The following is a 26,023-nucleotide window of genomic DNA, read 5'->3' on the forward strand; positions in this document are numbered from 1 at the left end:
TGTGTGTGTGTGTGTGTGTGTGTGTGTGTGTGTGTGTGTGTGTGTGTAAAGCACTTAGAACAGTGCCTTGCCTGGAGTCAGCCGGGGGGTGAGGGGACACTGCCCCGGTCTGTGCAGGCGGCCAGCATAATTAGTCTAAGAATTAGCTGAGATGAGGCAGGCCCCTGCAGGCTGTCCTGGGACGTAGGGGCAGGTGACTGCGAGAGAGAGCCACAGATGGACTGAGCAGAAACACACAGAACACTGGGTATTCGTTTTCCATTGCTGCATAGCAAAGGATCACAAGCTTAGTGGTTTGTCATCTCAGTTTCTGTGGGTCGAGGCGTCCAGGCACAGCTTAGCTGGCTCCTCTGCTCAGGGTCTCTCACAAGCTGTGACCAAGGCATTGGCCAGGCTGGGGTCTCAGCTAAAGGCTGGGCTGGGGAAGGGTCGGCTTCCAAGCTCACGTAGCTGTTGGCAGGACTCAGCTCCTCAGTTCCTAACTGGCCACAGCCTGGAGCATCCCTCCGTTCCCAGCTCCGTGGGCTTCTCCGACCTCCACACACGCTTCATCAAGGCAGGCAAACCAAGAAGGCAGTAGGGTTGACGACCAAGGTGGAAATCGTACCCCATCCCTTTGCTTGTGTGGGTCTGAGCCGTGTACACACACGCACGCGCACGCACACGCACACGCACACACACACCCACCCATGTCATTCCCAAAGCATACACCTCCTCAGGGAAAGAGACTGCCCCAGGGAGGAAAGCACTCTGAATGATGATCTGCATAAAGCTGGTGAGTACTGGTGGGCAGGAAATGCTTTCTGAATAAAGTCCGCATAAAGGAGCGGTTCTTCCATGGGGCTCTGGGGCCAGACCCTTCCCCTCTCGGGGTCACCTGTGTAAAATCAGAAGGGTGAACTAGTTTGGTGCTTTGGGGCCCCACCTCTGCCCGGGGCCTCCATTGCGGTTGACGCCTGTGTGCCTTGCTTCCCCAGACAGCTCAGCAGCTCCTCCTACGGTGGGGATGTCAGCCGGCACCACACCAGCACCGCGGAGCTGCAGAAGCCCAGGCCCGTGGAGGAGGACACCTGGAAGCTGATGGAGGCAGACAAGGCTCAGACTGGGCAGGTGAGGGCGACGGCCTGCGTCGCTGTGTGTCCCTGGGGTCTGGACCCTGTGCGGAGTGCTGGGGTCGTCTTAATTCATGTCTTCCTCACAAGGAGCCTCGAAAGGTACTGTTTTAAGGGCCGGAAACCATACCGGAGGGCCTAGGTGACTTGCCCCAGGTCACAGCTGGTGCGTGACAGAGCTGGGATTTGAACCCGGAACTCAGACTTCAGGGTTGGTATCTGTAGTCTCTGCCGTCCTGGCCACCGCCTCCTTTGAGCAGCTGGGGCCCTTGTTAGCCATAGGTGACCCGGATGCCTTAAATCAGGGCTTCCCACCTCACAGGGTTCAGTTGTGTGTGCCTTGGTTTCAGGTCATCACAGACTCGGCCCTATAGAACATTAATTATGTAGTCAGAAAAAATTGTTTTTCACTTTTTAATTTCTATTTTTGCCCCTATGATTAGAGGCAGATCCTGTTTTATTGTGCTTTGCTTTATTGCACTTAACAAATACTGCATTTTTCACAATTGGAAGTTTATGGCAATCCTGCGTGGGACACTGGTGCCATTTTTCCAGCAGCATTTGCTCACTTTGTGTCTCTTTGCCACATTTGGTAATTCTTGGAATATTTCAAACTTTTTCGTTAGTATTATAATTTGTTATTATTACTATATAAAATATTATATTGGTTATTATTATACTATATTAACATTATATTATGATATTTGTGATCTGTGACCTTGGATGTTACTACTACAACTCACTGAAGGCCCAGATGATGGTTAGCATTTTTTAGCAATCAAGTATTCTTTAAATTAAGGTGTGTACATTGTTTTTTTAGACATAATGGTATTGCACACTTAATAGACTACAGTATAGTGTAAACATAACTTTTATATGCACTAGGAAACTGGAAAATTCATGTGACTTACTTTATCGCGATGTTTGCTTTATTGCAGTGGTCTGGAACCAAACCCATAATGTCTCTGAGGTGTGCCTGTATGTCAGTGAGAAAGTCTCGGCTGGGGCTTTGTCTTTAATACCTGTCTTAGTCCCTTTGGGCTGCTGTAAAGGCCATGGTAGAGGTGGCTTAGAAATGACATACGTTGAGGACTTCCCTGGCAGTCCAGTGGTTAAGACTTCACGTTCCAATGCAGGGAATGTGGTTTCAGTCTTTGGTCGGGGAGCTAAGATCCCACAAGCCTCGGGGCCAAAAAACCAAAACGTAAAACAGAAGCAATATTGTAACAAATTCAGTAAAGACTTTAAAAATGCTCCACATCCAAAAAGAAAGAAAGAAAAATGACATACATTTATCGCTCATAATTCTGGATGTTGGCAAGTCAAAAATCATGGCAGCAGCAGATGCAGTGTCTGATGAGATCTTCCTGGTTCATAAATGGCCATCTTCTTGCTGTGTCCTCACATGACAGAAGGGATGAGGGAGCTCTCTGGGGCCCCTTTTATAAGGGCACTAATCCCATTTATGAGGACTCCACCCTCATGGCCTAATCGCCTCTCAAAGGCCCCACCTCCTAAAACTGTCACATGGAGGTGGGGGGGATTAGGATTTCAACTTACAAATTCGGGAGGAGACACAAACATTCCATCTATAGCACTAACAATCACAAACTTCTCTTTGTAACAAGGAGAGCGGGTTTCAAGCTCTTGTTTTACTGTGTTTTTTTATGATCTTCTGTTTTGGGCAAGTGTCAATTTTCTGTTTATGGTAGTGATGCAAAGTTTATTTTTAAAATTAAAATGGTCTTTTTTTTTTTTTTTAATAGAGAGTAGTGTTTTAAAAATAAGTTTAAAAAAAGTACACAAATAAAAACGAACCTATGAAAGGTGATACGCAGGGTGGGGGCACTGTTCTCTCAGATCTACCTGGACACATCCAGAATTTCCCGGGCCCTGTTTCCAGCTCCTTACCTCATCTTGGTCACACCTGTGGCCGGGGGCAGAGGTGGCTGTAGGGTGTCTTCCTCCCTTGCTCTTAGTGACCCTCCAGGGAGTCAGAGAAATGACCCAGAATCAAGGACTTGAGAAGGAAGGGCCAGAGGTGCCAGTCCCATTTAATCCTCACTTAATCCCCACACCACCCAGAACAGGTGGGTCCCGCCAGTATCCGCATTCTACATGCAACGAAAACCAAGACCTGGGGGCTTGTAACTTGCCGAAGTCTGAACAGGAGCGGAGCTGGGCTTAGGCCACCCCGGTCACTTCTGACTCCCATGCCCACCTTGTTCCTCTGCTCATGAGGAAGGGTCCCAAGTTCTGCAGAGCAACTCGGGGTCAGCAGACAGCTCAGCTGCATGAGGGGGCCAGGTGGTGAGATAAACACGTTCTTTATTCTTACACTCCCTCCCCACTCTTTCAGTTTGAAGAACAGAGACTTGGAAAGTAAAAATCAAAAGGAAGCACTCAGTTATACCTTGGACCTCTGTTCTTCCACCTGCTTCCTTTTTTCTGTTTGTTTTGTTTTTGTTTTTTTGTTTTTTTGCGGTACGCGGGCCTCTCACTGTTGTGGCCTCTCCCGTTGCGGAGCACAGGCTCCGGACGCGCAGGCTCAGCGGCCATGGCTCACGGGCCCAGCCGCTCCGCGGCACGTGGGATCTTCCCGGACCAGGGCACGAACCCGTGTCCCCTGCATTGGCAGGCAGGCCACCAGGGAAGCCCTCACCTGCTTCCTTTTAACCAGATTGCACCTCAAACAGATGATGTTTATGACCCAAAATTCAGCATGAAAAGCCTGACGTGACAATGAGCACACACACAGGGAAAGATACCTGGAGTTTGTTGAAACCACACCAAGCGGGTTGGGTGTGAGGCTGGCCCAAAGCACATTGTCCCTGTCTGTGGTGTACAGCCACCCTTTGAGTGGCTACACATAATTACGTAGCCCCCATGCTGGGCTCCATAGGGATATAGGGATATAGGAGTGAAAGAAGCCCCCAGCTGTCACCTGGTGGAGTTGGGGAACGGGCTGAGCAATGGGAGGCCAGTTGCGATTGGGAGGAATTGGTGCTGGGTGTTCAGAGGACTGGGGGTGGGGGGGATGTGACACTTGGTCGTGGGTGCTAGGCAACACGTCCCATCTTCCCATTTTCTTCAGACTCTTTGATGGCTTCCTGATGGTCCTGGAGTAAAAATCGGAATCCTGGACAGGATCTCTCAGGCCCTGTGTGGTCTGGCCGGTTCCTGTTCTTCAGCCTCATGTTGCTCCAGCTATCCTTTCCTCCTTTCAGGTTCCCTCCTACGTCAAGGCCTTTGCACATGCTGGTCCCTCTGCCTAGAGTGCCTTTTTTCCATTTTCACCTGGTTAATTCTTTGATGTCCCTTCCTTAGGGAGAACCTCCTCTGATACCTCCCCACCCTGGGTTAGGTCAGGATGCCCAGTTTTATACTCATATGAAATCATGTACCACTTCCAGTCCTTCTCTGGGATTATGCATTTATCTGGGCAATGATTTGTTGAAAGCCTGTCTTGCCACTTGACTGGAAGCTCCGTGAGGGCAGAAACCTTGACTTTGCTGCTGCTGACTTGTTTGCCGAGGAACTAAGGGGGAGGGGGTCGTAGGCATGAGCACAGGTTAGGGGGCTGGACCACAGAAGCTGTTGAAGTTCCCGACCTTGGGTGGGCATGGCTGGTGGGTGCATTCTGTAAGATGCCTTCTCTCCCTGGTCTCAGGTCAAGCTCTCCGTGTACTGGGACTACATGAAGGCGATAGGACTTCTCATCTCCTTTCTGAGCATCTTCCTTTTCCTGTGTAACCACGTTGCTTCTCTGGCCTCTAACTATTGGCTCAGTCTCTGGACTGATGACCCCATCGTCAATGGGACCCAGGAGCACACGAAAGTCCGGCTGAGCGTCTATGGAGCCCTGGGCATTTCTCAAGGTGGGCCTCCCTGCCCCCCACCTGCTGTTGGCACTTGGAGCCACTTCCATGTCTTGTTACAGGATTGGGTCCCCCAGCTTGTCAGGGTTTTGCAGACCCACAAACCAAACACACATGAATAGTAACTATCGCATAATAGACACTGAGGTATTTGTAGAATGAATGTTTCTCGAACGCTCTGTTTCGTGTGGCCCTAGGAGACAGAGGGGAGGGGAGCTCCAATGTGCTCATTTTACAGATGAGGAAAGTTGAGAAATAGAAGGCGACCAAGGGCCCTTGCCCCTCATTGTTCTGGCAGGGTAATGGTGTTTCTGTAAAGTCTTATTTGTGGACTTTTGCCTGCTGCCTAAAGGTGGGAATTTATACTGATATGAAATCATGTACCACTTCCAGCCCTTCTCTGGGATTATGCATTTATCTGGGCAATGATTTGTTGAAAGCCTGTCTTGCCACTTGACTGGAAGCTCCGTGAGGGCAGAAACCTTGACTTTGCTGCTGCTGACTTGTTTGCCGAGGACCTAAGGGGGAGGGGGAACCACAGGAACTAGTGGTTCATAACGCAGGCAGTGTTGTCCTCAGAGGACATTTAGCAATATCTAGCGATACTTAGAGTTGTCACAGCTTCAGAGTAGGGGTGGGTACTGCTGGCATCTAGAGGCCAAGAATGTTGCTAAACATCCTGCAGTGCACAGCACAGCCTCCACAGCAGAGGATGTTCCAGCCCCAGATGTTAATAGTGAGGAAGTTGAGAAATCCTGCATATACCCTTCCTGTGGTCCCATGAAGGTACCTAGACACAGCAGCGTTAATAGTCATAGCTAATGTTTACTGAGCACTTACTTGGTGCCTGGTTCTGTTTTAAACACTTTAAGGTGTTTTAATTTATTTTACTTTTGCAGCAATCACATGAGGTAGGAGCTAATGTTTTCCCCATTTTAGAGATGCAGAAACTGAGGCCCAGAGGGGTTAAGTAAGTTGCCCAAAGTCATGAAGCTAATCCATGGCACAGCTTGCATTGAGCAAGGCAGTGTGGCTCAGAGCCCATCCTCTTCACCACCGCGCTACATGGTCCCTGAGCTGTGTGTTTATGTGCTCATAAAAGTGATGTATTTATGATAAATAGTGTATACATTCTGCATTTTGAGCACTTCTTGTGTACCAGGCACATTGCCAGGTGGGCCCTTTACGTTCAGCAGTGCTACAAGATGTGTCATTGTCCCCATTTTACAGTTGAAGAAACTGAGGTGCAGAGAGGTTAAGTGACTTAAGGAAGGTCCCATGGCTGGTGAGTGGTAGCGATAGGATTTGGCTCCAGAGTCTGTTGTCCTAGCCCCTGCCTCATGGCTTCCTTCTTTGGTCAAGGAGACCAAGATCGAAGCCTCTCTATCCCTGTGAAATCACCTCTTTGAACAGAAAGGGTGCCCTACTGTGGCTTGTTTGGAGGGACCATAAATGTCTCATGATCTCCAAGAGACGGCTTTGAAAAAACCAGAAGAGCAGGCAATTTCTTAATCCCTAAAACTCCTTCAAAGGGCTAGGGTCTGTGGCCTTCAGATTATAATTAAGAGAAGAGAGAGCACAGAGAGGGTGTGATGTTGACCTGGACCCACAGCAGCAATGTCTGTTCCAGAGCTGTGCTGTCCAGTATGGTAGCCGCCGGCCTCATGTAGCTATTTGAATTTCAGTTCATAAAAATTAAATAAAATTAAAGTATCAGTTATAGAGTTACACTAGCCATATGACAAATGCTTAATAGTCGCATGTTGCTAGTGGCTACCACATGGGACAGCACAGGTACATACCATTTCCATTATCACAGAAAGTTCTGTTGTACAGCACTGGTCTAGAGGATGTGGCGTACAGACTAAGAGCATGACGCTGGAGCAGGCTGCTGCCGTTGGAACCCCAGCTCTGCTTCTGATTGGCTGAGTCTCTTGAGGGCAAAGGAATTCACCTACCTGAGCTTCAATTTCCTTATCTCTGTGGCATGAGTACTAATAGAACTTATACAGGGTCCTCATAAGGATTAGATGCATGTAAAACTCACACAGTGAGGTTTGTGCATACTAAGTGATCGATTAATAATTGCCACCATTATTATTGTTATTAGAAGCTGGGAGTCCAGGCTGCTTGGTCCACATGGTCACATGGCCACTCGTCCCTGCCCTCAGCCCGGTCCCTCTCCCATCGTGGAATTTAACGCGAGAGTGTTTGTAGGTATCACAGTGTTCGGCTACTCCATGGTGGTGTCCGTCGGGGGCATCTTCGCCTCGCGCCGCCTGCACCTGGACCTGCTGCATAACGTCCTCAGGTCGCCCATGAGCTTCTTCGAGCGGACCCCCAGCGGGAACCTGGTGAACCGCTTCTCCAAGGAGCTGGACACAGTGGACTCGATGATCCCTCAGGTCATCAAGATGTTCATGGGCTCCCTGTTCAATGTCATTGGCGCCTGCGTCATCATCCTGCTGGCCACTCCCATGGTGGCCGTCATCATCCCGCCCCTGGGCCTCATCTACTTCTTTGTCCAGGTAAGAGGTGGGGTCTTGGGGTCCAGGATGAGCCCAGCTCTGTATCACTCTCCATGTGAGCACAGGGCTCCCTTTGTTTTGTGTTTCCTCAGTGTGGGGCTCTGGAGGACGTGCTGGAGGAGGGTTAGATTTATTTTTGTCAGTTTTGAATACCTAAGTTGATTGTTTTTAGCTTGCAATAAACAAATATCCTTTTTTCCTAACAATAAGGGTTTTTTTAAAGCTGTACGTTATAAAAGAAAATAAGCTATAGCCATAAAGGCATCTTTATTATTAAAATTCCTTTAAGTATGAAATTCTTTAGGTCCTAAGTCCCCTGCAGATAATGAAGACATGAATAACAGCAACTTAAATATTTTTTTCCCTTGTAGTAGAAATCTTGAGGTAGGCTCTTCAGGGCTGGTGTGGCAGCTCCATGAGTTTGTTAATATCCCAGACTCCTTCACTGTGGGTTGTTTTTTTTTTCCGGGGGGGGGGCGGGGAGGGGGTGTTGTTCTATCATCTTTGCCTTCCGTTCTTAAGTTGGTCTCATGGTCCAAGTTGGCTACAGGAGCTCCAGCCATCACATTTCTATTTCAGAAAATAAGCTTGAGGAAGGGGAACAGGGCAAGGGAGCATTTGACAGCTGAGTCAACATCAGCTGTGGTGCTTCCAGTTGACAGATGAGCATGTTGAGGCCCAAGTGGTGGAGCTGGGAATGTGAACTCGTGCCCGATCCGAAAGCTCTTGCTGGTAACTGCAGTGCTGCATTGTGCTTTCCTGCCTCTGAGAGGTTAGCTGCAGCACAGTTGCTAGTGGGGGACTGCTGTTTAGATGGGAGCGTAATGACTGCTGCACAGCATAAGAGTAAGAAACCACGAGGTGCTCCATACCTCAAACCGCACTCTGTGTGGCCTGTTCGTGTGGGTCCTGGGAGGCCTTGGCCCAGTCAGCCAGCGCCCAAACCCTCCCACACTGTGGCCCAGTGACTGGTGAGTGTGAACAAAGGTGGAATCAGAGCAGGCCCCGGACCCTCGCTGTGTTCTCTTTAAATGGGTGCCAGCTTTTCTGGAAAGTCATCCAGCTGCATTTACCACAGATGTTATCCGAGTTCATACCCTGGCTGGACAATTTCCTGAAGGACCCAATTCAAGAGAACAAACTGGGCCAAATGTGACGTTTGAGGCAGCTCAAATATCTGCCAGTAGCAGGGCCTTGAGCACACCATGGAACAACTGGGTAATGGAATGTTATGTGCCTTTAATGGGAGAATTAGGAAGACACTGTTGAGACACTGACAATTTTATTTTTAAACAACAAAGGGAATGAAGTTAGCAAAGGGCCATGTTGTCAGCACACTATCATCATAACTAAGACGACGTGCATAATGTGTGTGGGCAGGACTGGAAAGAGAGGCACAAAAATGAAAACATTGCCTTTCTAAGGGTTGAGATTATGGGAGAATTTAGTTTTTTAATGGCTTTTAACTGAATATATGCTTGTCCTATAACCCAGCAGTCTCAATCCTCAGTGTATATGCAAAAGAAGAGAATCTATCAAGCAAAAAAAAAAAAAAAAAGCTAGAATGTTCTTAGCATCTCGATTCATAATAGCCCCAAATGTCCATCACAGGAGGATGGATACATACATTGTGGTATATTTATACAATGACTCAGCAGTGAAAAGGAATGAACTACTGATACACACAATGAGGATGAATCTCAGAGATACTGTGTTGATCGAAAGAAGCCAAACACAAAAGAGTACATTTGTGTGATTGTGTTTTTATGAAGTTGAAGAACAGGCAAGTACGATGTGGTAAAAGTCAGAGTAGTGGCTATAAGGGGTGTTGACTGTGAGAGGACACGAGAGAATTTTCTAGATTTTGATCAGGTAGTGGCTATGCAGGTGTAGATAAACATAAAATCCATAAAGCTGTAAAGATTTAGTGCACTTTCCAGTGGATGTAAGTTGCATCTCAAAAAGTGGCTTTTGGGCTTCCCTGGTGGCACAGTGGTTGGGAGTCCGCCTGCCGATGCAGGGGACACGGGTTCGTGCCCCGGTCCGGGAGGATCCCACATGCCGCGGAGCGGCTGGGCCCGTGAGCCATGGCCGCTGAGCCTGCGCGTCCGGAGCCTGTGCTCCACAACGGGAGAGGCCACGGCAGTGAGAGGCCCGCGTACCGCCAAAAAAAAAAAAAAAAGGCTTTTAAGGGTATATGTGTGTAAGGGTATGTATTCTCTCTCACTCTCTTTCTCGGGAAAAGATCTAAAAGGTTATACACTAAAATCTGAATAGTGCTTATCTCTGGATCGTGGACTTAATGTAATGTTTAATCTTTCTGTCTATATCACTCCAAGATTTTAAAAAATGGATATACATTACCGTTTTAACTTAAAAGCAAGTCATTTTTAGAAAAAGGAATGTAAGAGGTAAGATGATGTGGAATTCTGTTTGGGCTTCCACATTGCTGGAATAAGGCATTTCTGCCTGTGGAACTGTTTGGCATCCATGAAAATTACCCGGCACACGTCTTAGTGTCTCGGCTCTCAGCCCGCTTCCTGGCACAAGGCAGGTGTGTGTCGGGCAGTTATTTTCACTCAGGAGACCAGGCACTGCCTTGGTCTCTGAAAGAGTAAGGTGAGTCCATGAGGTGGATTATGTCTCCTGGAACAGAGCTTAAAAGCAAAGCTAATAATTATTTTTTAAAAACCAGGCTATTCCTTAACAAAAATAAATCTCAGGTTAGCTTTTTAGAGGAAATAAAATTCTGAGGACATGACAAGTGGAATAAATTGAGCAGGTAAAATGTTTTAGAACTGTTTCCACCCAGGATGAAAGAAAGCCAGGGAGAGGAGGTGATTCCAGGAGAGGGTAATGGGGACAGATGCCTGGGGGCCTTGAGCCAGACAGGAGGTCTGGATTTCATTTCGCCACCAGAGGAAGAGATGGCATCTGACCGTGTGCAGGGATTGTCAGAACCACTGTTCTGAGATGGCCCTGGTTGGTGTGGTCCCTGGGTGAGTTTTCAGAGTTTCTGGAGCCCCAGAAGGCTGCCCAGCTTGCGGTTCAAATGACCACGTGAGCTGCCATCCAGAAAGAAGTGGCTGACCTTGGAGGCCCTGTCAGAGCCACCTGTTCTGTTCAGTGCTCTCTGTGGAAGGTCTCTGCCCCCAAAATGGCCCAGGGCACCCGACGCAGGCCAGGAGGCAGGAGGCCATGTCCCTGAGCACCCTGTGTCTGCTTGCCCGACTCCGCTGTTGATGAAGCAGTGTTACATCTGCAGCACGTCCAGGAGAATAGAGGTGTCTTCAGATGACCAGTCCAGCCTGTGTCACAGCTCCTCAGCACTGCCAGTGAGCGACTCCATCTTGTTAACCATCTCTAACGAGCTGAATGCCCGGGATTAGGGCAGGAGCCGAGCGGATGTGGTCACTGTCCATGGGGACTGGTGGAGGCAGGGTTTGCGCTGAGGTCTGGTTGTCATAAAGCCACACTGCAGGGTCCATAAACCCTAGAGGTCAGTGGTATCAGAGGGGCCATGCATGCAGTGCTGAGGTTAGCACTTCGATGGGGTTCAGATCCTAGCTCTGCCGCTTCCTAGCCACGTGACCTTAGGGAAGAGGTTGTCTTTAGTTTACTCATTGTGAAACTGGAATGAGCACCTCGTAGGTTTCTGGTGAGGATTGCATGAGCTGATATATGTGAAAGAACTTAAAACAATCCTAGGATGCTGGGCTCCACGTAAGCGTTAGCTATTATCATCATCACCACCACCGGCAGTATTGTGGGCGCTGTGCCTGCCGTTCGCCAGCTGAGTCGGGACACCCTCTGAGAGCAGCCCAGCTCCAACATTTCGCCCCTGGAAGGATCCAGACGTTCTCCAGCGCAGCCCTGGGAGGCTGGGATGAGGGACCCTCCCCCACTCCCCGTCTCTTCTCTCCCACAGAGGTTCTACGTGGCCTCCTCCCGGCAGCTGAAGCGCCTCGAGTCAGTCAGCCGCTCCCCGGTTTATTCCCACTTCAACGAGACCCTGCTGGGGGTCAGCGTCATCCGCGCCTTCGAGGAACAGGAGCGCTTCATCCGCCAGAGCGACCTGAAGGTGGACGAGAACCAGAAGGCCTATTACCCCAGCATCGTGGCCAACAGGTGGGCATGGGGCCGTGGGAGGGGGCAGGGGGAGCCCCTTGGTTCCTGGATGAGGGTGTGGAGCCATAGACTCGGTGCGAGGAGAGGACTTTATAACCATTAAAAGCAGAAAGGAGCACGGTCAACACGCAGCTCCAGGGGCATTGGAGTGCAGGGACAAAGAGTTCTTCTGGGGTCAGAAGATACTGCAGGATCCATCATTTAGCTGCTGTCCTGGTGCTACAGGATCATCAGTGACGGCAGCCTCAGCTATGGAGTGTTTTTGCACCGTGCTTCTCGTCACACCACCCCTGTGTGATGAGTATTGGAAGCAGTTTACTTATATTAGGTTGAACCGTGTGAAATTGCCATTTGGGGGATCAAGAATGATTAAATACCATCAATCAAAAAAAGGGGGTAGAAGTTTGCTAATTATTGACGAATCTGGAAAAGTATCCTCCTCACTTGCTTACCTCCTGATGTATTTTTTGAGATGTGGGATGGAAAACTCTGGGGAGGGGTAATAGCACCCTGGAAGTGACCCACTGTGCACAATGTAATCTCATCGTGTAAGACTGGGCAGGGAGATTGTGAATTACTGGAGAGAACCTTGCCTTCCCTTGAAGAATTTTTAGGGAGTTTGTCGAAATCTGGGTGTGTGTGGGAATAGCTCACACCCTGAGGACCAGTCACATGGATCTTACCACTGTAGTGGAAAAAATGTTGATAATACTGTCTTTTCTAGAATGCTTTACATTTTAAAACATTAAAAATAATGTTCCTATGTGATATCTTATAAAAGTTAGCTTTAAACCAGTAAACCTGTTTATATTTTAAAGGTAAGGCAATACATTTTAATGTTTTTGAAATGAGGGTGATCTGGGTCTGGGAACCCTTTGGCTGTGTTGAAAATGGTGGTTTATTTCTCACTCCCACCTCCCCATCTCCTGCCAAGAAGAAAGTTATTTTAAATCAGGGGGTGCCTCTTATAGTTGATGATTTCTTAGTATTTAGGAATTTTCTGGGACATATTTTTAAAAAACGCACACATGGGTCTATTTTAAAGGTTTCAGTGAGAGAAAGTTGGTTCTTAAAAAGGCAAGCTTCAGTTTCCTGGAAAGGTCACTTCTGGAGAACTCTGTTTTAGTTCCTGGGCTTGCCAGATTAGTGAGGAATTCCTGAAATCGTGTCCCTTCGGCCCTCCTTCCCCATGTCCCATGAGCAGGGCAAACGAGGCCTCTCTCAGGAACTATTGGGGAATTATTTCAGTTAGCAAAGTGGCCACCACCACCACCACGCCGCCCCCCAGCTATAAATCAAGTCCCTGAAAAGCTGACTCCGGGCGTGTGTGTGTGTCCCTGTGTCCATGTGTCCGTCCGTCCCTCTGCCTGTGTCTCCACGTAGGTGGCTGGCTGTGCGGCTGGAGTGTGTAGGCAACTGCATTGTCCTGTTTGCCGCCCTGTTTGCAGTGATCTCCCGGCACAGTCTCAGTGCTGGCTTGGTGGGCCTCTCGGTGTCTTACTCACTGCAGGTAAGAGGGGGTGCTCTCAGGTGGATTTTCCAGTTCTCTTAATGGGGAGCCAATTGTCAGGTTTTTGGGCCTTTGCTTTGGATCTCTGTGGGAGTGGGGGAGAGGAAAGGGGACCAAGTAGAGTTTGACGAGCAGGTCTAGAGCCCAGTGACCAACTGGTGCAGGAGAGAAATTAGATGTGCAGCCCTGATTCCCCCATCAGCCAAGGAGGGTCCTTGATGGCATGAGAGGATGCCCCCAGCTACAAGAGAAATGTACTTAATCCTATAAATTTCCCTTGAAGCACTGCTTTAGCTGCATGTCCCAAATTTTGATACATTGTGTTTTCTTCTTATCATCTGGTTCAAAATATCTCTTCATTTCCTTTCTGATTACCTGTGTGGCCCCTGGGTTATTTTGACATGTGGTGCTTGCTTAAGAGACACAATGTAGGAAGTCTGGCCACAGTATGTGGGGTTGCTGTTTTGTGTACCTTGGTTATCTGAAACATTTCATAATGAATAATGACTTCATGGAAATAAAGCAACTCTCGCTCACTCTAGAAGCTCCATGTGACTCTTCCACTCACAGGTCACCACATACTTGAACTGGCTTGTTCGGATGTCGTCCGAGATGGAGACCAACATTGTGGCCGTGGAGAGACTCAAGGAGTATTCAGAGACTGAGAAGGAGGTAAAGCAAGCCCCCGGCCTGACGTCTTGGCCATGATCTTCAGTGTGGCTTTACCCAAAAGAATCCTTTGAGCCCTACCACGTGGGCCTTCAATAGGCAACCTCTATCTGACAAAAATAATCTTCTGTTATTTGTTATGTTTTTTGCGGGGGGGGACTTACATTATGGAAAGTGAATCATACTAATTTTCTCTTTAAATACGTTTAAACATTAAATACAAATGAGTCGTTTAAAAATATTAAAAGTCAGGAACAAGAGAATCAGTACATGGATATTGCAAAAATCATGTTATTGGTAAGGAATTGACCAAAGTTTGGGAAACCCTGCATTTATTTAACCCAAGTCCTCATTTTATAGGTGGAATAAAAAGGCATGTAGGGAGGGACGATGGCTGGTCCGAGGTCACGCATGGTCCGTGGGACAGCTGGGCGTAGGACCCAAGTCTCCAGGCTTTGGTGCCATGTTTCCCCTAATAACTGCCTTATTCTGCCCACACACCACCTCCGAGTAGCAGCAGTAGTGTTAATAATGGTAATAGCAGTGATGCTTGGAGATACCACCATCCCCACTACTACCAATAATAATAGTAATAGGGACACACATATTGTGCTCTTGTGGGGTGTCAGGGCCTGTACTAAACATTTTACATAGAATAATTCATTTATTCTTTACACAGCCTTATAACTCACATTCTACTGTTATCCCCATTTTGCAGGTGAGGAAATGGACAGAGAGAGGTTAAGTTGCTTGCCTAAGATCACATGGCCAGTAAATGGCAGACCCAGGATTTGGGTGTGTGCCTTTATGCCGCACTTTATTCCAAGAAAGTGCCCCTTGGGAATGAGACCAGAGTGACCCTGGTTAGACTCTGTCTTGAGGATTTACAGAGGTGAACTACGCCAGGTCCTTTAATGCTCTGACTCGGTGAACCAGGGCCCACTTCATCAGAGAGCATCTGTCAGAATGGTGTGAGCGCCCCCTGTGGAAATAAGAGCACATTACACCAGGAGCTTCCCACCCTACACTGAATTTATCTATTTATTTATTTTTAATTTATTTTTATAAAAGCTTTCGAGATGTAATTCTTATGCCACTCAGTTCACCCGTTTAAAGTGTGAAATTCAGCTTAATTTACTTTTAAAATATTTTACTTATTTTACTACTTTTACTTATTTTTATACTTTTAGAATAAGAGCATATTTGAAAAAGAGAAAGATCACCAGTCCTACCACTATTAAAATATATGTATTTACTTATGTGTTTATTTATATTATGTATGATATTTATTCATAGGTAGAAAGCTCCACCCACTTCTCTCCAGTCCCCTCTGTGTTCTTATAGCATGTTCCCTTATTTATATAAAGGGTGTAAAAAAAAATTAACGTAAGAAGTTTATGGGCGAGAAAGGATGGGCTTTCTCTTTTATTGCCCTCACCGTTCCTCTCCTTCCCTGAAGATAGCCCTGAGCCTGGCCCAGAGCACATCCAGGGGTAGAGACCTCAGGAGATGCTGAACTGAACTAAGCAGCTTTTCAGAAATAGGGGCTGTGTGACCCCAGGCAAGTTGCTTTCTCTCTCTGTGTTTCAGTTTCCTCATGTGTAAACTGGGGATAGGAAAGACCCCACTCGTGGGATTGTACTGAGGATTAAATGAGGTAATGTGATAGAGTGACCTTCAAGTGTTAGCTGCTGCTTTTACTGGGCGCCCTTCAGACCTTAGAAGCCATTGGAGTATCTCACCTTTACCCTTGTGTCTGTCGAGAGAAGACCACTCATTTATTGATTCAGTCCATGAGTGTTTATTGAACACCTACTATGTGCTCTGGGCCCTGGGATATAGCAGTGAACGAATAAAAGAACCTGTCCTCATAGAGGGGATTTCCGGTGGGCGTGGGTGACAGAACAAGCAAATATGTACTTAAAATGCTAGGAGGTGGGCAAGTGCTCTGAAGGAAAATGGGGGGGGGAGGGGAGAGATGGGCCCAGGGCTAGGAGGGTGGTCTCATTGGCCTGAGATCTGCAGCAGGTGAGCAGGTCCAGAGGGTAGTTTGGGGAAGAGCATTCCAGGCAAAAGAAGCCGCAAGTGCAAAGGCCCTGAAGCAACAGGTGTGGGTGTTCATGGAACAGTCCAGAATTCAGTGTGGGGAGCGTAGTGAGCGAGAGAGAGGGCCGTGTGGTCAGAGGGGTCATGGAGGCCACTCACACAGAGCCTTAGGGTACATGAGATGGACTTCAGACTCCTGAACCCCACCCCACCACGCACTGTGATTGCAGGCTCCCTGGCGAATCCAGGAGATGGCACCCCCCAGCAACTGGCCCCAGGTGGGCCGAGTGGAGTTCCGAGACTACGGCCTGCGTTACCGAGAGGACCTGGACCTGGTTCTCAAGCACATCAACGTCACCATCGATGGAGGGGAGAAGGTGGGCGCACTTTGACCCCCACCAGTTCACGGTTGGGCGTAGGTTGCCACCAGGCAGATGAAATGAGCTTCGTCATTTTCCCAGTCTGTCCCTGTCCCAAACCACAGGGTGGAGTGGCCTTTTGGGGAGGGGCTTATGGAAGTAAAAGCTGCTCAGAGTGTCCCAGCAGGGTTGCAGACTGGTAGCCCGAGGGCCAAAGGCAGCCCAAAGATACATTTTGAAAGAAATCTAAATTGCAAATGTAGAAAAATCTGGAATGTTTTATATAAAAATCCATTTCCTGCTTTTCTTGAAAGATCAGAACATGTGGCAACACTGGGCCCATCCTCCTTGCCTGGCTCTTTCTAGACAAGACATGAGCCTCCCAGTTCACCGACTGGTCCCTTCCTGCTCCATTCATGTGCCCACTCAGCCCCTTAGGCATTCGAGTTGGCAGTCTCTAGAACAGAAAGACGTCATCGTCACTACGAGGGATGGCTCAAGGGACATGTGAAATGGACAGAATTTTGGAACATATTGCTGTTCCTGGAAGACATGCTTGCCCTGAGACCAAGGGTCCTCCTGGCCGTTTGCCAGAAGACCGTGTTTCATCTCTGAACATACGAATTTGTTAAACTTCCTACCCCAAGGCTCAGAATGTACCGTTCCCATGAGAGAATTTCTCCAACTTATAACAAGGGGAGGAACAGAGTGGGCGGTGTTCTCACTGATGCTTTATGGCTTACGTTGTATCATGAGACTCTGCTCTGTGAGTTGCTGTCAGAGGGTGGAGGAGCTGGCCTCTTTGCAGCCCAGATGAGAAGGGAGAGTTCTAACTGGAACATCAATCATTGGCCATTAAATGGGGAGCCCAGTTCCCTCAAGAGAGGATAAGTAGAGGCCAGGTCGTATCCCTAACCTCTTTCTGCTTCCTCAGCTGGGATGCAGGGGGATCTGCTTGAACCTTTGAGATATTTCAACAGCTCAGATATTTCACCAGAACAATCTGATTGTTACTTAATATTATCTTGAGTTGAAAATAGCTAATTTATAAAAAAAGAGCTGATTAGCTATTTGTAGTGAGGTGGATGGACCTAGAGTCTGTCATACAGAGTGAAGTAAGTCAGAAAGAGAAAGACAAATACCGTATGCTAACACATACATATGGAATTTAAGAAAAAAAATATTATGAAGAACCTAGGGGTAAGACAGGAATAAAGACACAGACCTACTAGAGAATGGACTTGAGGATATGGGGAGGGGGAAGGGTAAGCTGTGACAAAGTGAGAGAGTGGCATGGACATACATACACTACCAAACGTAAAATAGATAGTTTGTGGGAAGCAGCCGCATAGCACAGGGAGATCAACTCGGTGCTTTGTGACCACCTAGAGGGGTGGGATAGGGAGGGTGGGAGGGAGGGAGATGCAAGAGGGAAGACGTATGGGAACATATGTATATGTATAACTGATTCACTTTGTTATAAAGCAGAAACTAACACACCATTGCAAAGCAATTATACTCCAATAAAGATGTAAAAAAAAAACCAAAAAAAAACTAATTTTAATTTCTAAAAAGAGCTGGCAAAGAGAAGGGAGTCCTTCTTGACTTTTGGCCAAAACAGCCCCTAAAGGAATGTCTCTGGGAAGCTGCTGAGGGTGGGGGCTATGGTGGGAGGTGGGTTGACCAGATGACTGAATTGCTCTGGGGCTGGTACTTAAAATGAGGGCACCATGGGGCAGGAGGTAACCCCAGATAGCAGCATTCCCACCTCACCCTGGGCCCTTCCTGTCCCACAGGTTGGCATCGTGGGGCGGACAGGAGCTGGGAAGTCATCCCTGACCCTGGGCTTGTTTCGTATCAACGAGTCTGCCGAGGGAGAGATCATCATTGACGATGTCAACATTGCCAAGATCGGCCTGCACGACCTCCGCTTCAAGATCACCATCATCCCCCAGGTGGGGCCGATGGGCTGGGCTGGGTCACGCTGAAAGCGACATGTGTGTATTTTCAGGACAAACCTACCTTTATTCCTACTTTGTTACTTTCATGATTTTTTTTTTTTTTTTTTTTTTTTTTACTGAAATTGTGCTGTGTTTCTTCACGGAATCTCCTCTTAGCACATAAATAACAGTGAGCCTTAAGCAGGTTTCATTCATTCCTTCACTCCTGCCACCCAGTAGGCAGCTTCCTGAGCATCTCACAGGATCCAGTTAAGATACCGGCTTCTCTGCCGGCTGTCGGTCAGCACAGGGATCTCTGACCCTCCCAAGAGCTAGGCGAGAATGATGAATTTTCTAGACTGATGCCAGTAGGTGGTGATTCCTTAATACGTTGCCTTTTAGTGTTGTTTTGCCTTATATTTCTCCTAAGGTTCTTATTTGGAGGTGGGATGGGGAGGAATCCAGGTACCTTGCAATTAGGAATTGCCCATGCTGCATCTCCCTTCCCGAAAGTTCCCAACACATTTGCATATTGAATGCTCTGGGAAATCTTGCAAGAAAGAAATCTATTTTATTTCACTTAACCCAGAGTTTTCCAGGCTTTTTTCCCCCATTATTGACATCTTCTTCGGAAGTGGTGATTCCAGGGGACTGTGAAACCCCATTTTGAACAATTCTGGCAAGAAGTTTCTACATTGCACCTCTTTGCCCCACCCGTGTCCACCGTGACGTGAGCCTCACATGTCATCTGCCATCTTCCCTCCGAACAGGACCCCGTTTTGTTTTCGGGTTCCCTCCGCATGAACCTGGACCCATTCAGCCAGTATTCAGATGAAGAGGTCTGGACGTCTCTGGAGCTAGCCCACCTGAAGGGCTTCGTGTCGGCCCTTCCCCATAAGCTGAACCACGAGTGCGCAGAAGGCGGGGAGAACCTCAGGTAGGCGGGGGTGAGGCCCCAACCGGGTCTCCTCGGCTTCAGCTCTCCCTCCGTCAGGGCGTTTGTAGGTTTTGTCCATTTCCATCTGGTTCAGATCCGGGTTTGAGTCCCAGCTCTGCCACATGAGCTGTTTGTCTCTTAACCTCTTGGGGCCTCAGTTTCAGTATCTAAAATGGGTTTCAGTCTAGGCTCATTTTACCATGAGGTGTAACCAGGATGGCCAAAATGCTTCCTTGCTTACACCAGGTCCATTCAATGGAGAGTGGCTATCAGTCGTTAAACTTTGGAAAGGCTTCTCTTCCAGTCAGTAAATAGCACTGCTCTGAGCCCTCCCTGTCCCCACCCACTGCCCCAGCTGCCGTGGTCCGTCTCCCAGGCTCCCCAGGATCCACCCATGATCCAGCAACTGGAGTGTTAATGCCTGGCGCAGCAGGGATCCTGTGCCTCTTTCGCTTATCCATCACCATGACAACCAAGCACCAAACCTCAGGTGTGTTCAACAAGAGCCGTGACCGCTCACACACTGGGGCGGTCAGCCAGGCAGCTCTGCTAGTCTTGGCTCACGCACATGGGTGGTGGCCGCTGGCTGTAGGCAGATCTATTCGGCCTCTACTGGGGGCAGTTAGATTCTGCCCCGTGTGTCCCTCATCCTCCAGCAGACCAGCCCAGGCATATTGTCATGGTGATGGCAGAGGTGCAAGAGTGAGCAAAGCCTGGTGTGCATTCCCATTTCAAGCCTCTGCCGGCCTTATGTTTGCCAGCATCCCATGGGCCAAAGTCAGGCATGTGGCTGAGTCCAAAGTCCGCAGTGAGGGGCCCCACAGAAGACGTGGATATGGGATCATTTTTGCTACCTGTTATTTTGGATATCACCTCTGAGCCCTGTGTTGAGAATGATTCTGAGCCTGCTTCTAGCTCAACGGGAAGACCGTTCTGATCGATTAGTGATGTCTGCCATGGGCACAGATGTGGGGAATGGAAGTGCTTTCCTGGTCTAAGCAGCACCCAGTGTCTCTTCTCCCTTCTCTCAGTTCAGGCCTAGGCTCAGGGTCAGGGTGGTTTTGACACTGTTTCCTGGTCCTTCTCTCCCGGTCAAGCGTCGGGCAGCGCCAGCTTGTCTGCCTGGCCCGGGCCCTGCTGAGGAAGACGAAGATCCTTGTGTTGGATGAGGCCACGGCGGCTGTGGACCTGGAAACGGATGACCTCATTCAGTCCACCATCCGGACACAGTTTGACGACTGTACCGTCCTCACCATTGCTCACCGGCTCAACACCATCATGGACTACACAAGGTGATGCCCTGGCACAGAAGGCCTCCAGACCTTGCGGTCCACCCCAGTCACCCGTTCATTCATTCATTCATTCATTCATTCAACACTGTCGTTATGCCTAGTGACAGCCTGAGCTGGTGGAACCTCTCTTTGTCCTGGTTAGTACCAGGCATTTTTTGACATCACTCAATCATTTATTCAGTCAACACATGTGTGGAGTGCCTGCCACATTCCTGGCTCTGTTCCAGGCACTGGGTACTGAGCAGGGAGCTGTCAGACAGGGAGCCTGCTTAAGGGACCTTACAGATTAGTTGGGGGCTGGGTGCAGAGACAGACAATAAACACAGCAACAAATAAAAGGGAATTGTGCTGGGAAGGAAATATAAAAGGTGATAGAGAGTACTGGGGGTAGCATCACAGGACATTGACATTGACTAGAACTGGGGTTGAGGTTGGGCAGCCAGCTGGAAGGCTACTGTAACAGTCCTGGCATAGGGTGTTAGGGGCCTGACCCAAAGCAGGGACTTGCCCAGGTGGGCTCTTGGGGCACGAGGTGCCAACCCCTTCCCCACCCCTCATGTCTGCGTCCCCTCCTTGCAGGGTGATTGTCCTGGACAAAGGGGAGATCCGGGAGTGTGGTCCCCCCTCCGGCCTCCTGCAACAGAGAAGTCTCTTCTACAGCATGGCCAAAGATGCTGGCTTGGTGTGAGCCCAGAGCTGGTGCAGCTGCTCAGAACTACAGGGCCGACATGCCAGCAGCCAGGGATGAGTCGGCATCCTTGGGAACCCAAGCCTCGCGTAGACTGAAACCAAAAAAAAAAAAAAAAAAAAGAACAACCCAAAACCAAAACACACAGAAAGCAGCCACCCTCTGGCCCCCTGCCTGGAATTGGCTGCGAAGAAACAGGAGAGACACAGGGATGCAGTGCCCCCAAAACACGCACATCCTTGCCTCTGTTACCCCCACAGACGCACACACGTTCTCACACCCCTGGGAGGGCACATGTGCTCTCCGTGCTCTGTGGGGAAGTTTGGGCCGCCAGACTTCCAGAGAAATCGGTTGCATAAAACATGCTAGTGACCAAATCCAGCCAACTGCCTCAGATCTCTCCAGCCGAAGTCTGCGGGTTCCAAGCTTTCGAGAAGCTCCCTGGTCCCCGGCACCTCTCTGTCCTTGCCTGGCTCTACCCAGATGCTTGTTTCCCCAAGGCTGCAGTTTGGAGGTGAGGGGCCTGGTGAAGGTCATTTTCACTCTCGGGCAGTGTCCTGAGGGCCATGGACGTGCTTCTCACCAGCCATCTGGTCTTCTGGGTGCTCAGACGTGGGAACCAGTGTCATAGCGCTGCCTCCACCGGGACTTGCTTCATGGGCCAGAGGCCGCATGTCTCCCGGCGCTTCTCGTTGACGGGACTGGGCTGGCCTCCGGGTGACCTGGCCCTGGAGCTCCAGGCCGGGAGAGCTCTCTCAACGCCGACTTCCCCACTTGACTGCTCACCTCGTCACCCGCTCCCGTCTTTGCCTTGCCTTCCTTCCTTCCTCTTTCTGCTTGTAGCTAGAATGGGTTTACGCCTCCAGGTGCCCGAAAGAGAAGACCTGGTCATGGTTATTCAGCATTCAAAGCCAGGAGCGCTGGTGCCTCCAAGTGTGAGCAGTTGGTACTGAAAAGAGCCCTGTTGAGTCTCCTCCTTGTTCTTAGATTTCAGTTTCTCACCCGGGGCCTCTGGTTGGCTGTCAGGGGCGGCGGGGTTGAGAACTTGACTTACGGTTACTGAGTCTCTTCTGGGACAAGAAAAGAACCCATTCATGAGTGTCAGTGATTTTCCTTTTCTTTTTTTTTTTTTAAGTACTGCTCTAGGGAGAAAAACAGTCTCAAGACTTTAATTTCTTGGGAGGAAGTACTGGGCCGAGGAGCAGCATCCCAGGGAATGGCCAGGTTGGCTCAGCATCTGGTGGTTGGTCCCTGTGTTCCTGGAAGGAAACGGGCAACTGGGGTCCTTTCTTCAAAGCCCTTTAGGTCCCTTGATTGGAGACCAAAGTGAGACCCAAAAAGCAAAGAGAGGTCACGGCTGCCCCAGGATTCATGCTCGCTATGTGAATTACGTTGCTGACTTCAAGCCAGAGAAGCATCTTTCTTCTTTTAGGTGGAAATACATATTTATTTTTTGTAAGTTAAACCATTATTTCACATTAGATAAACCAAGTGTTTCTTGGGGATCTTTTTGTAATGACTTACACTGGAAACGTGAACATTTGCAAATAATTTGCAGTTAAAAAAATATTTTATTTCTTTCTAAACGACTGTTCCATTTTCTTTCTAGCGAAGGTTCCTGCCGTCTCTCCAGGAGTCGGGATGGGGCACCCTCTCATCTGCTGCAGTTCTTTCTCCTTGGCGAGCATGTTGTTTCTAGCGGGGGCTCTTGGAATTGGGAACCTAGAGATTAAGAATCAGGTGGGGTTTGGTGGGGAATCGGCGTAGCACGGTGGACAGGGTCCTGCCCTTGTCATCTGCAGGCTGTGTGACCCTAGGCAGGTCACTTAGTCTTCGTGCCTCAGTTTCTTCGTCTGTAAAATGGGGCTGATCACTGCCTCCTGGGCTTGTTGTGAAGATGAGCACTGATGTGTGTGTTACGTGCATGGCCCAGGTTGGGTTCTAAGACGCAGGCAAGGCAAACATCACACGTGGCAAGAATTAGCCTTGGAAATCCCTTTGTGGTGTTAGGCCACGCTAGGTTATGCTGCAGTAACAAATTAGCCATAAACTCTTGGGACATGAATACAAGGGTGTATTTCTCACATATTTCTTGATGAGAATCAGGCAGCTCTCCTTTGGTACGATGACTGACAGATCCAGACTGTTCTGGTTTTATGACATCGCCTCTCAGGGGCTGGCTTCTGGGTCACCACAGCTGGGGAAGGGAAGTTGTGGACGACTCACACCCACTGCTAAGTATCTCAAACCAGAAGTGACACAAGTCAGTTCCACTCAGCCTGTTGGCCAGAATTAGTCACATGGCCCCACCAGGCCACAAAGGAGGTAGGAAATGCAGGGACACATAAGGAAGGAGGCCCCTTCCTGTGGTAACTGATGTCATTTCTGAGTTTTGGATAGTGGGGGAGGAAGACCGGGGTGTTGGGATCTGAGTTCGTATTGGTGAGTCTGGACAGTGAGGAATGCCAGGATTTGGGGAGCACACACCCCAGAACCATGCTCCAAGGACACACGCAGGTGGAGCGGCCAGCGTTGGCTGTGTGTCCCCTACCCGCCCCCCGCCTCCAGGCTGTCTTGTCTGAGGAGCTGGGAGGTGAAGGTGCTCAATGAAAAGCAGCTGTGAGGTGGTCACCCTTAGAATGAGAAGCACTTGGATGTGCTTTGTGGGGAGTCGATTTTAGATGTGGGTGTGTTTCTGTCTCAGGGCCTGGCCCTGAGTATTAAAATCCTGGGTCAGATGCTAAATGAGTGTGCGATCGGCGTGTGCCTTCCACGTCAGGAAGAGGGGCGGGTGCAGCATTAACCCTGAAGAGGGTGAGCCAGGGCGTGGAGGGGGGTGGGAGGGGGCCTGCACACCTGCTCTTCCAGGTGAGTGCCCCAGCGCCGTGGAAGGAGAAGGGGAGAAGCAAGCTTTGTTGTGCACCTGCTGCGTGCCAGGCCCTGGGCTCAGCGCTTTGCACAGCTCTCCTCGTGGGAAGGGAGCCCCGGGCCAGAGAGCATCCCCAGCCATGCTTGCCTGCTCACCTCGCTGCTCTTCTTCCAACCTCAGGGTCCTCTCTCTCTTCCCAGACGTCTGCGTCACCTGCTCCTTTCCCTATTTGACAGGGGCAGCTCTGTGCAAGCAGGGCTGTAATCTCTTTATTTCTCGCTGAAGGCTCATCTCTAGAGCAGGGCATATGGCACGTGCTTAGTGACTGCATTCTCCAATCTGGGACTGTGCTGTCCCTGTGCTGGGCCGGAACCCAGAGTGAAGTCACTCGGGCCCTAGAACTTTCCCTTCCGGAGTTGCAGCTTCCTTGCTGGTACAACTGGGATCTTTGTAGCCACCTGGCCAGGTGGCTGTGAGGATGAAGGCAGCCATGCCTCGCCCTTAGGATGCCTTCATACGTGGTGATGCCATCCATGCATTCATTTGTCTGTTCATCCATCCACCTATTCATTCCCTCCATCCATCCATCCAGTCATACAGTCAGTATCTATTGACCCCTCCTACGTGCTGTGTACCACGCTGGGTGCGAGGGAAAGCACAGCCAATACAAATGCACAGATCTCTCGTCTCAGTTCAAGAAGGAAAGGAGCCCTTTCCTTCCCTTCTGGTGGTATTCTAGAGTGGAATTCAGCTCTTATCCATGAGCGATGTGCTAGAGCTAAAGGAATGTGCGAGAGGCAGTGTGGTACAGTGGTTAGGACGTGGGTGGCTCTGGCACCAGCCTTCCTGGGTTCAGATCCCTACTTGCTTACACTCTGTCTCAGTTTTGTCACTTTTAAAAGGGGCCTAATGATAGTACCTTCCTCAGCACAGCATCCTAGTAAGGTGTGGGGTGACTACCAGAAGGTAGTCACCCTCCGATTGTGAGGATTAACTGGGTGACAGGCATTTAGAGCAGGGCTGTGTGTTTGCTGTGACCAGTGGGACTCGGGTGAGGTTTAAGGACTTACGGAGAGAGGCACTGACCAAGGAAGGTCTGTACACAGCTCTCCTGCCTCTTAGCTGTGCTCACCCGCCAGCCAGGCCCTGCTGGCAGGAGCCACAGCCGGGGGATTAATGGCCCGGGTGGCCCACGGGCTGGTGCCCAAGGAGCCATGGGGTGGGCTCAACAGCAGCCTTGTTAGTGGGCTCTTGCGGGCGCTGGTTCCGTGGCCCACACCCTGCTTCCTGGCAAAACACCTCCCTTCATGAAGGAGGCTCTTGTGGCCCTGGAACAACACCACGTGACCATGCCAAGCACACAGCTGCCACCTTTGCCTGCAGTCGCTCTGCCAGGGCATCAGCTGACTCGGCTCCAGGAGGAGACATGAGAAGTGCTGTGTCTGGCCCCTTCCCGCGCCTCGCAGTAGGACAGACACCCACACAAGATGACTTGGACTTTGGTGTTAGGCCCAAGGAGAGATCCCCGCTCTGCCACTTACTAGCCAGGTGGCCTTGCCAGGTCACGTCCGCTCACTGAGCCTCAGTTTTCTCATCTGCAAGATGGAGCAAAATCACTAGTAATGATGGCATTTTGTTGGCATGACAGGGGGCGGGCAAGGGATGCAGACCCCTACCCCATTTTGAAGGTATCAAAATGACCTATGGTCACATCTTGAAAAGGGGAGGCAGCCATGACTGGACCTGGATTTAGATTCCTCTGGGCCAAAAACCCTAAGTCAGGATGGACAATCAGAAAGTCCCTATGAGGTTAGGAGGTCAATAGGCACAATGAAAAAGTGTATACAGAACAAAGATGACAACTCAAGCCTTAAACTATTCAAAGGAATATAGAAAAAAAAAAATCTCCCCATGAGCTGTCTGGGACAGGGCAGGCCCTGTGTCCAGGCAAGTAGGTGTGTGTCCACGGGCCTCTCCTGACACACCAACACAGCCGTTGCCCAGGTATCGGTGCATTATTGATGGCGGAGACCCATGACTCAACTGGCAGTGTCTGGAGACATTTTT

General features: G+C 49.5%; 1 protein-coding gene across 2 annotated transcripts in view; it reads left to right on the forward strand.

Moving 5' to 3' along the window:
* Nucleotides 1-22,673, forward strand: part of ABCC1 (ATP binding cassette subfamily C member 1) — a 131,242-nt gene extending 108,569 nt beyond the window's left edge. The window contains exons 21-32 of one of the 2 annotated variants that reach the window (XR_003793296.1): nt 978-1,110; nt 4,783-4,990; nt 7,208-7,518; nt 11,447-11,646; nt 13,030-13,156; nt 13,727-13,828; nt 16,102-16,248; nt 18,027-18,185; nt 18,941-19,107; nt 20,205-20,399; nt 20,979-21,601; nt 22,223-22,673. Coding sequence is in view for 1 of the 2 variants with exons in the window: in XM_029221742.1 (XP_029077575.1) it covers nt 978-1,110; nt 4,783-4,990; nt 7,208-7,518; nt 11,447-11,646; nt 13,030-13,156; nt 13,727-13,828; nt 16,102-16,248; nt 18,027-18,185; nt 18,941-19,107; nt 20,205-20,399; nt 20,979-21,087 (1,858 nt within the window). In the remaining variant the exon portion in view is untranslated. Of the gene's footprint in view, nt 1-977; nt 1,111-4,782; nt 4,991-7,207; nt 7,519-11,446; nt 11,647-13,029; nt 13,157-13,726; nt 13,829-16,101; nt 16,249-18,026; nt 18,186-18,940; nt 19,108-20,204; nt 20,400-20,978 lie in introns of both variants that reach the window. The other variant, XM_029221742.1, reaches the window with a different exon arrangement.
* The last annotated feature ends 3,350 nt before the right edge of the window (nt 22,674-26,023 follow it).

Source organism: Monodon monoceros, unplaced genomic scaffold (genome assembly GCF_005190385.1).
Source record: "Monodon monoceros isolate NGI ecotype Baffin Bay Population unplaced genomic scaffold, NGI_Narwhal_1 Super_Scaffold_13, whole genome shotgun sequence".
NCBI classification, from domain to species: domain Eukaryota; kingdom Metazoa; phylum Chordata; class Mammalia; order Artiodactyla; family Monodontidae; genus Monodon; species Monodon monoceros.